The 12,159-nt window shown below is 35.8% G+C and overlaps 1 protein-coding gene across 1 annotated transcript in view; it reads left to right on the forward strand.

The window, feature by feature from the left end:
• LOC138306098 (neuronal acetylcholine receptor subunit alpha-10-like) overlaps nucleotides 1-12,159 on the forward strand; it is a 43,619-nt gene that overhangs the window by 23,598 nt on the left and 7,862 nt on the right. The window contains exons 3-4 of the mRNA XM_069246461.1: nucleotides 6,038-6,147; nucleotides 7,120-7,300. Of these exons, the coding sequence (XP_069102562.1) occupies nucleotides 6,038-6,147; nucleotides 7,120-7,300 (291 nt within the window). The remainder of the gene's footprint in view (nucleotides 1-6,037; nucleotides 6,148-7,119; nucleotides 7,301-12,159) is intronic.

Genomic DNA, 12,159 nt, shown 5'->3' on the forward strand with positions numbered 1-12,159 from the left:
ATAAGGTACGTTTTCATCCAGATTAAATACCAGAGATGAAATCTCCTATAAAGCTGTTGGCCGTAGCCGCAATAAACGATGACATTTCTCACATACCTACAGCGTAAAGTAGGTTTTAAATCGTGTTTTACTGAAGACGCATTATTTGTTATATTTAAAATATTGTTTTGACAATTCATTGAATTAGATTTTCCGATAATCTATTACACGGTGGGGAATCACGTGGTCTGTAGTTGGTGTGTTACACGAATCAAAATGGCGGCCGCCAGCAGTTTTGCCAGAAAATGAGGTAAATCATTGAAAATATCCTTTATATCGGCATTTTATAGTGACGAGCATATGCTATACATAATTCTAGACAAACCGATACCTTAGTTGTGTTGCAACGCTCTGTACTTTTCTGTAACATTCTGACCAAAGTTTTGAATCGGAGCGATTTTGCTCGTAGTAGAATTGGAAGTATACACGAACATACATGCTTTTCGTACGTTTTCTGTGTTTAGACGGGGCCATTCGCTGTAAATGTGATATTGACTAAATGTTATAGTCTACATTCAATTGCACATCTAACCTTTCTGGCAGAAAACGTCATGTTCATTGTTAATTCTTTGGTTTTGTAAAAGGATGAGTAAACACGTTCCGTTTTGGACTGATGAGTTGACACGAACTGCTACATACTTCTGTCAGTTTGACTAATCTGGCAAACATTGATAGTGTGTGTTCAAGTATGTAAGATTAACTTATAACAGTTAAAAGTAAGAATAGTATATTTTAATTGATTTAACTTTAACACATAACATTGGAAGGTGAGAAGATATACCCGTTTGAAGTACCGCAATTGACCGGAAGTGGACGCCGTTTGCAGCTTCAGTCAAAATGGCAAACATGTACGTTGCTTTTTTACAATTATGCCATACAAAACAACAGGAATCTGTAAAATATACCCTACAGTCATTATTGGCTTACATCATGTTGATCTCCAGTGACTGCAGTCCAAAAGAATTTAAGCACTGTCGTTGGTAAATATATTGATCAATTACTTTTGCGAGTGTTGAATATAACAAATTAGTGATAAATTTCTTAATTGTCTTTGAAATACAAAGGATCCCTGGTGTTAATCCACATACATGTATATGTGTTTGACTATACAACTTCGGAATTTTTAGTGAGAGATTTTTTAAATCTTATTTATGAAGGAAACAGTCATGACATTGGGTCTTTCCTTAATTCACAATCTTTATTTCTTTATGCAAAATGACGAGACTAGTTACCTTTGTTATAACCGTAATTCTAATAAAAAAAAACTAGACACGGTGCTCACAAGCGTTCCCATGTACCAAATAAAACGTATACAAATTTTGTTTATTATCTGGCCTTTTAATACAGCATATCAACATATAATGATATGATACAAAGAATCACTACGGAACCAAATTGCTAATTAATATTTGGAAGATCTTATGATTGATCACTAGTATTATTTACGTATATTGTACTTGTTTATTCATACATTTTTATTTTTAATGTTAAGACTACTGTTTTTAAAATACTCAATAAATACATATTGAAGCATGGGTTTCGTTCATTAGTTTTATTAATACTCTTCTGTACAGTCCTATTTTAATCCGGTAGTATTCTTGACTGACACACAGGAATCTTTTTGTATGGCAACACGTTAAACGTTCCTTCTTTCCGTCGTTCTGACAGGCGTTTTCTTCCAGTCTTGTTAAGTGATCTCTGAAAAATACCAAATGTGTGTTATTGATGTTGTACAAATTACTTGTTTGTTGTTTATAAACTTGTTTGTGATTTTCCCTTTGTATGAATAAAGTTATGGTAAGTATTATGTCAGCCTAAATTGTTTACGAGGAACCACCAATGTCTTTCTGTGACTAAGTTGTAGGTTCATTCTATAACAGTTTCATCTATAAAACTGATTAACAAACGAATCTCAACATTACCAACACTTAAAAACATTAAATATATGTATTAGATACCGTATATATCTATAGTGATCTTCTAGAAATGGACGGACACAGACAAAAAGTGTTATGACATTCCCCAATCTTCCCGTTTGTTTCCTTAACCAGATGATATGCATTCATGGCTTTGATGCAGTAGGTAGTGAATGTCCTGGATATTATAACAGTTGTCATAGATATTGAACGATATTCCATTGAACGATAGCTTGTTAACATATTCCGTTAAATTTTAACCGCCCACATACTACATCATGCGGTTGATTCTAACTGGTATAAGTTAATCATGTAAACATACTTGAACATAATTATTACAATATCATTGTTTGACAGCTTAGTTAAAGTAACGGACATATGTAGCAGTTCGTGTCAACTCATCAATCCAAAACGGTACGTGTTTACTCATCCTTTCGTAAAACCAAAGAATTAACAATGAACATGATGTTTTCTGCCAGAAAGGTTAGATGTGCAATTGAATGTAGACTATAACATATAGACAATATCACATTTACAGCGAATGACCCCGTCTAAACACAGAAAACGTACGAAAAGTGTATGTTCGTGTATACTACCAATTCTACAACGAGCAAAATCGCTCCGATTCAAAACTTTGGTCAGAATGTTACAGAAAAGTACAGAGCGTTGCAATACAACTAAGGTATCGGTTTGTGTAGAATTATGTATAGCATATGCTCGTCACTATAAAATGCCGATACATGGAGTATTTTCAGTGACTTACCTGAATTTTCTGGCAAAACTGCTGGCGGCCGCCATTTTGATTCGTGTAACACATCAACTACAGACCACGTGATTCCCCACCGTGTATTAAAAAAGAGATTTGTAAGAATAGGGACCTATAGTATCGACTTTGTGAATCGCGCGCGAAATTTGTGGATACGTATCAATTTTATTTGTTTTTAAGATGGAATAACATAACGCCATATGCCTAACTGCAACTATGGTGGGAATGAATTGAAAGCCATTTTCTCTCCAGTCGTGATAAAATCGATTGATTTTTTCCACTGGACATACATTATTATCACACAATATGAATTGGCCTATTAGGACGAACAGAAGGTGGGATTGTTCAAAAGAAATACGAAAATATCGTTATCGAAATCCAAAATATAAAACTTCGAGTACAATTTTTGGAAACAGAGAAAACGCGAATGTTGAACAAAAAAGATGAAAGTGAAAGAAGCACCAGAAGCTAATCAAACCATAATAATACTTATAAATAAAAACATATGACCTGAAAATATAAACATATTTTGTTGTGATCTTACCGTAGGTACAAATGTTCCATGGAATTTGAATTATATCTAGAATCCCACCACAATAAACCTGTGTTGTTTGGTGGTTTGAGTTAAGGGCAGCTTCTCCTGTATACGATGTGTTTTTGAATGTCTGTTTATTTTAGGGGACAGCAGTATGTTGCATTCCGGTTATTATATTCAAAACGGGCAAACCAGTCGTCTTACTCCCAGTATGCTAAATAGGAGCAGAAACTGAGAACTTATCCCTCACCGGGACGAGCGTTTAACTCGAGGCCAAAAGTGAGGCGGTGTCAAGGGAGGCGTAAACAGAAAAGATAAAGTCTTAGATTTAGTGGACCTGCCATTTACGATCAGCAGGTACAATTTAACGCGGTAAAAAAGACGGGAAGCAAACATTTTTGATCTGTTTCAGGAATGGTATGACGAGAAACTGACAGATGAACTTTGACTTGTTTCAGGAATGGTATGACGAGAAACTGACAGATAACTTTGATCTGTGTCAGGAATGGCATGACGAGGAACTGACAGATTAACTTTGATCTGTGTCAGGAATGGCATGACGAGGAACTGACAGATAACTTTGATCTGTGTCAGGAATGGCATGACGAGGAACTGACAGATAACGTTGATCTGTGTCAGAAATGGTATGACGAGGAACTGACAGATTAACTTTGATCTGTGTCAGGAATGGCATGACGAAAAACTGACAGATAACTTTGATCTGTGTTAGGAATGGCATGACGAAAAACTGACAGATAACTTTGATCTGTGTCAGGAATGGCATGACGAGGAACTGACAGATAACTTTGATCTGTGTCAGGAATGGCATGACGAGGAACTGACAGATAACTTTGATCTGTGTCAGGAATGGTATGACGAGGAACTGACAGATTAACTTTGATCTGTGTCAGGAATGGCATGACGAAAAACTGACAGATAACTTTGATCTGTGTCAGGAATGGCATGACGAAAAACTGACAGATAACTTTGATCTGTGTCAGGAATGGCATGACGAGGAACTGACAGATTAACTTTGATCTGTGTCAGGAATGGTATGACGAGGAACTGACAGATAACTTTGATCTGTGTCAGGAATGGCATGACGAAAAACTGACAGATAACTTTGATCTGTGTCAGGAATGGCATGACGAAAAACTGACAGATTAACTTTTGATCTGTGTCAGGAATGGCATGACGAAAAACTGACAGATAACTTTGATCTGTGTCAGGAATGGCATGACGAAAAACTGACAGATAACTTTGATCTGTGTCAGGAATGGCATGACGAGGAACTGACAGATTAACTTTGATCTGTGTCAGGAATGGTATGACGAGGAACTGACAGATAACTTTGATCTGTGTCAGGAATGGTATGACGAGGAACTGACAGATAACTTTGATCTGTGTCAGGAATGGCATGACGAAGAACTGACAGATTAACTTTGATCTGTGTCAGGAATGGTATGACGAGGAACTGACAGATTAACTTTGATCTGTGTCAGGAATGGTATGACGAGGAACTGACAGATAACTTTGATCTGTGTCAGGAATGGCATGACGAGAAACTGACAGATAACTTTGATCTGTGTCAGGAATGGCATGACGAGGAACTGACAGATTAACTTTGATCTGTGTCAGGAATGGTATGACGAGGAACTGACAGATAACTTTGATCTGTGTCAGGAATGGCATGACGAGGAACTGACAGATTAACTTTGATCTGTGTCAGGAATGGTATGACGAGGAACTGACAGATAACTTTAATCTGTGTCAGGAATGGCATGACGAGAAACTGACAGATAACTTTGATCTGTGTCAGGAATGGCATGACGAGGAACTGACAGATTAACTTTGATCTGTGTCAGGAATGGTATGACGAGGAACTGACAGATAACTTTGATCTGTGTCAGGAATGGCATGACGAGGAACTGACAGATTAACTTTGATCTGTGTCAGGAATGGTATGACGAGGAACTGACAGATAACTTTGATCTGTGTCAGGAATGGCATGACGAGAAACTGACAGATAACTTTGATCTGTGTCAGGAATGGCATGACGAGGAACTGACAGATTAACTTTGATCTGTGTCAGGAATGGTATGACGAGGAACTGACAGATAACTTTGATCTGTGTCAGGAATGGCATGACGAGAAACTGACAGATAAATTTGATCTGTGTCAGGAATGGCATGACGAGGAACTGACAGATTAACTTTGATCTGTGTCAGGAATGGTATGACGAGGAACTGACAGATAACTTTAATCTGTGTCAGGAATGGTATGACGATCGCGAGGAACTGACAGATAACTTTGATCTGTGTCAGGAATGGCATGACGAGAAACTGACAGATAACTTTGATCTGTGTCAGGAATGGTATGACGAGGAACTGACAGATTAACTTTGATCTGTGTCAGGAATGGTATGACGAGGAAATGACAGATATCTTTGATCTGTGTCAGGAATGGCATGACGAGAAACTGACAGATAACTTTGATCTGTGTCAGGAATGGCATGACGAGGAACTGACAGATTAACTTTGATCTGTGTCAGGAATGGTATGACGAGGAACTGACAGATAACTTTGATCTGTGTCAGGAATGGCATGACGAGGAACTGACAGATAACTTTGATCTGTGTCAGGAATGGCATGACGAGAAACTGACAGATAACTTTGATCTGTTTCAGGAATGGTATGACGAGGAACTGACAGATAACTTTGATCTGTGTCAGGAATGAATGGTATGACGAGAAACTGACAGATAAATTTTGATCTGTTTCAGGAATGGTATGACGAGAAACTAAGTTGGGATAAAAATGATTACGGTGGGCTGACCAGTATACGGATCCCCTGTAACCGGATATGGCTACCGGACGTTGTACTCTACAATAGGTAAAACCCATTCAAGCTTTCCATCATTTTATTTTACGAATGTTTTGTTGTTTTCTTTATATTTGACGTCAGAGCTGAAATATTTACATTGGCTTGTCACAATGATAATATAAACTAACCAAGCAAAAGTGGGAACACCCAAAACGTATGACGTCACTATAAACTAACCAAGCAAAAGTGGAAACACCCAAAACGTATGACGTCACTATAAACTAACCAAGCAAATGTGGAAACACCAAAAACGCATGACGTCACTATATACTAACCAAGCAAAAGTGGGTACACCTAAAAGTATGACGTCACTTTAAACTAACCAAGCAAAAGTGGGTACACCCAAAACGTATGACGTCACCAATGCTAGCGTGCATGCTGAAGATTATCTGCCCCTAGGCCTTGGGCATCTTCATTAACCATATAATCTTGAAGCTTGTCCAAAAGTTTTGACGAAATTGCCAAAGGCAAGGAATCATTTTGCAGTTTCTACAGTTGGTAGTAGACTAAAGGTTACACATTGTGCACACGGTGTGAACTGACACGGAGTGCACGATGTTTAGACTACAATTTTACACAGTGTCCATTACGGGTACACATCGTGTCCAAGTAATATTTCCACTTCATTCAGACCAAAGACAGACTAGGCTAGATAATGTGTTACAGAGATATGAGAAAAGATTTTTTTTGTTTATATGGACTTTGACAGATAGAAATACATTCTGTATTTATTGCAACATAAAATTGCCGTTAATTACTGGAAATCATTCATACTGTAATGTTTATTTGAAACGATAAATACTACATGGCACTACATATATGTACAGTAGCTAATCGATCCAAAGGTCAGACCTCGACCCTTGAAGCTTGATCCTAAGGTCATACCATAGCCCTTGAAATTTATTGTGAAATTTAATGGGAACATGATATGCATTTGAAGACAGGTACAATCATTTTTTTCCACATATATATCTCTTGCAGTGTTGACGACTACACATCCGGGTACATGCCTAGCCTCGCTATGGTCCACAATGACAGCCGGGTATTTTGGGGTCCTGTGGTACGCTTTCGGAGCTCCTGTAAAATCGACATTACTTTTTTTCCATTTGACGACCAGACGTGTAAACTCAAGTTAGGTTCCTGGGCCTATCATGGATTTCAGGTACGTGTAACAATCGGAACTCCTCGGACGTCAGTCATAACCTTGGACGTCAAACATTACCTCGGACGTCAAACATTACCTCAGACGTCTAACATTACCTCGGACGTCAATAATTACCTCGGACGTCAAACATAACCTCGAATGTGATAGTTGTAAGAATATGTAAGGAAATCAAATATTTTCTTAGCCGGAAACCTTATTTCTCCCCATTTAGAAAATGAATAGTTATTGAAATGATGAACTGACATAGTCGTATTTTAAGAAATTAAATGTAGCATTTTCTCCTTCTAGACGGAAAACATACAGTTTCAATGAACTGACGCCTTTCGAGAGTTTGTGTCCTCAGTGGCACCCAGTTGTTATAAAAATCGACCCTTTGTTTCAAAATGGATACACTTGTGGCACATTCGGGGTCAATTTACGACAGTTACATTTGAGGAGTTCCGAATGGCATAAAATGTACATGTACGTACATACATGTATGTGAGGTAACTTTATGTCGAAGGGCGATTTCTGTATGTAATACATGTTCACTGGTAAAGTGTGCTAATCAGCGATAAAGCATGATAAAACAACTGAAAGATACAAACTGCTGTCTGTGTTCGGTTTAAAATTAATATTTGTATGATTTAGAACCCTTAAAAGTTGCATCATATAACATGAGTGACAAGCGTAGCTATGCACCGGAAGTCCGTCTTTAAAAGTAAACAGGCTACATAAACAAATAGGCTAATGGGAGACTCTCATAGCAATATAACAGTTAATAATTCTAAAGAGAAATTCTAGTCACTCGAAACATTCCAAGCTGACTACCTCAGACACTTACATTGTACATTCAACAGAATGGACTTTTTAAATTTCTTCGCACCATTAATTCTGTTTTCTATGTTTTACGAGGTATTTAACATCTGTATAAACATGGTAATTTAAATAATCAGACACTTTGTGATGTATGGAGTATTCGGGTAACACGACAGAAATTTGATTAGCATATTCTGAAATTATTTTTAATTGATTTCACATCAAAGTACATAAAACCTGCGGAATTTAGTCGTTAACATACAATCGGTAGATATAACGGCACTGATATCACACCTCTCGCGTCGTAATGTTCCTGTAGCAGCGGTGATATAAATCAACAAACGAGATTTAGGAAGTGAATTCCTCACAAAAATTATAAATAAGATTATATCAGGTTGTAACACTATATAGACATGGGAGTTACTTAATATCCTTCAAAGAATTGAAGGATTTCCCTGGTACAAATTAGATCTTTATCTAACACAACATGAAAACTTACAACAGCAATATTTCTACATCAAACACAACGATTTACACGCTTAATACATCAGCAGCTGTCGGATGCTCCTTTGAAGATTACCATGACAAAATTTAATTGTGAACTTTTCAAAAAATGAATAATAAAGTAGATTAATTGGTTAAAGTTATATGTGCCGTAATTTTCATAAACGCGAATCAAGAAGAGCTTTTAATAGGTTATTCACTATCAAACATTAACACCATTTTGAGAATTTTAAGACTTACAATTCATACGTTTTAATTCTACGAGTACAAATAAAAGTTCAAAACGAATTTTGCAGTACTGCCAAAATCATCATATTTACGCTTACAGTGCAGTAGATACAGACGGTCAGAACATAGAGTAGTGGTTTACATAATTAGTAACACGTACATTTTAGTGGTCTCTGATATGTTTTCGTCTTAACACACCAAAAGTATAAGCTAAGAATTTTACACTGAATAAATAACTTTAAGAGTATATCTTATACTCCCGTAATCCTACTGTTACAATACTGAGTAACATTTAACTGGACGGAAACTTCTACATGCAATTTTGTTTTCAGTAATCATATTGAAAACTAGCTGCAATATTGAAGCTCGAAAGACTTTTTGACAGAAAATGGTGTCGCCTTTAGAGCTACAATTGGTACCTATTACTGCTAATGGAGCAAAGTAACGATTATGCAAACCATTATATAACGTTTGTTTCCATTTTTATCGTACTTGTTTTATATCACTTACCTACTAGTTAATAAAACTGAACCACATAAAATATTTAATTCTCACCGAGGCATTATTTTTTTACATAATACATATGGAGGTCTTTCTGAAGGGAATTTATACGACAAGTCCACAAATTGTGAGTTTGACGTCTTGTTAGCGGTACGGTAGATATTAAGAATGGTAGTTATGTTTGTTTTGGACAAAAATAATATGTAAATGCATGTATACGCATAAAATAATTGGAAATCTACAAAAAAGTATAGAAAACTATGCCCGAGTGATTTTCGGAGTCAGTGCTCCACTACGACACGTATACGTAGGGACCAATTCGTACCCGGCAGAAAGTTATAGTAGGCCGGATACGTATATTCGTTCTAATTGAAAACCATCAGAATTGGTGAATTAAGCTGTAAAAATCATTCAAATGGACAAATAAACATGCGTGATGTCTAATAAACATAAGTTACAACACAGAATGTATGCACTGTAAAATTCTTTTTAGTTTTGTTTTATGTATGTTTGGATGGAAATATACCTGCAGAAATCACTATACAATTATACAAGGCCTAACACTGTAAAAATGTAAATTGAAATTGTAGACCACAACTTGGCCTTATGGTTTGACCGTATATATATATGTATATCATAACTGATTTTCAGCTCATATTTGTACTTGTAACCTGGGAGGCCGTCCTTACCTTACCCTGGCTGTAAATAAGACGTTAATTAATCAAACAAACAAGCAAGCAAAAAAAAAAAAAAAATAAATAAATAAATAAAAACAAGTACTTATAAACTTAAAACCGATGCATTCTTAGTATTGAAATTCTAAAAATGTCTATGTGTAAATATTTTGGTTTTGAATAAAATATTAAAAGCTCTTCTTGATTCATAAGTATGAAAATAACTGGGTCACTGTTTTATACAAGAAATGAATCGTTATATTTTGAAACAGAATTGGAACCCCTTTTAGATAGAAGAGCTAAAAGAAAACTACAATTACTATGTAAGATGAACAATAATATGACTCCAAGTTATCTATCAAACTTATTGCCTCCTACATTAGACTATAATTATCTTATACTTTAAAAAATAACGAAAGATTCCGAATTCTAAATTCTACTACAACGAAATCTTACTTTCCCACTACTTTAGGAAACTGGAACACCATTGATGTCAATGTTAATTCCCTACCTCTTTTCTTCCTTGAAACTACCTCTTTCCCGACCTATTTCAACTAGTCTACCATGTTACTTTAATTATGGAGAAAGAAAGTTTAATATTATACATTATAAATTAAAACATCAGTGTAGTTCTCTCAAAGATGACATTTTTCGTGTAAATTTGGCACCAAATTCTATTTGTATAAATTGTAACTACACTTGTGAAAATGCTAACCATTACTTTTTTGAATGTCAAAATTATGCTGCTGCCCGTACAGATATACTCCTAGTTTTAAATGATTTAAATATACAGGTCAATTTAAATTTATTACTTTGCGGAAATGAAAACTTTTGAAGTAAATTGTCATGTATTTGAACTTGTGCAATTATTTATAAAGTGCAGCAAAAGATTTTAAAGTGAACAGTCGGGCAAGGATGGCTAAAGTCGGTAAAAATGGTGTGAATGTATCCAGTATAATTTCTTATGAAATGGAAAAATAAAATCTCTCGTCAAAATCCGTCTGCGTACGAAGAAATTAATTTAAAGTATGGACATTTTAAAAACGTCCTCCCGGCTCACTATGTCCGTGGTTACATTTCCACGCAGCCTCGCTTTCAATGCTTTCAACGTTTCTTTACTTTTATGGTCAGAACTGGGAAACTAAGCAGAACTTGACCGTCGTATTAATATGTGAGAACTTTTGGAAGGCCAATGAACGCATTTAGACTGGTTTTCTTTGCCCGACTATTCACTTTAAACATTATATGATAATACGATATATAGTATATTTTGTTAATATGTACTGTGATGAATTCAATTATTATTCATACCTACATGTATGTCTTCATCTGTATATATGTCATGTTGATTTGAGAAGACTTCATTTTTGTACTCAATAAAATATGTTTAAAGTCAGTTACGGAACAAAATATATAAATGATAATCTCCATGTTTTCCCGTAATACGAAGATGTCGTACCAGTACTATATGTGACCATTAAAACTATAGGGGTGACCGACATCACTTCTACATTTTTCAATAAAATGCTGAGTTTGTTGCTTTTGTGGCGAATGTAATAATAAATACTCTCTCATATGTGGATATGAAGGATAGGGATATTCTATGTTAGGGTCACAAAGTGTTGTAAAGCCCGAGGCTTGCCGAGGGTAGAATATCCCTACCACTCATATCCACGCATAAAAGAGTATTTGTTCTCTCTCGTACCTCGACGTTTCATTTAAATTTTATTGTTACGATTATCCGTAATTTTCAAATAAATTCGAAAAAACCGCGACTGCAAATCAATGGTCCATAGATAGAAATTACGTGTCTGACCTTTTCAACGCAAATCTTGTTGTTTGTATCTTTTAATGTAAAACCAGCCACGTTTTCTGAAGAAAAAAAGTTAAAATTATACTGATAAAATCGTAATTGTGTCGACGCTACATGACACTATATGGATAGCCATGCAATACAGCCTCAGGTGACATGGGTGACATGATATTATATGACTGTGTGATTTGCTCTCTCCTGATTGGCTGAAACTAGACTTTCCCGCCTTGATACTATACAATTATCGACTAATTTTCAAGTGGATACGGTTAGTTATCAACCCGAGTAAGTGATATATCCTCGAGTTGATATATCACCGTGTCTACCTGAAAACAGGT

This window comes from Argopecten irradians, chromosome 13, assembly GCF_041381155.1.
Source record: "Argopecten irradians isolate NY chromosome 13, Ai_NY, whole genome shotgun sequence".
Lineage (NCBI taxonomy): Eukaryota > Metazoa > Mollusca > Bivalvia > Pectinida > Pectinidae > Argopecten > Argopecten irradians.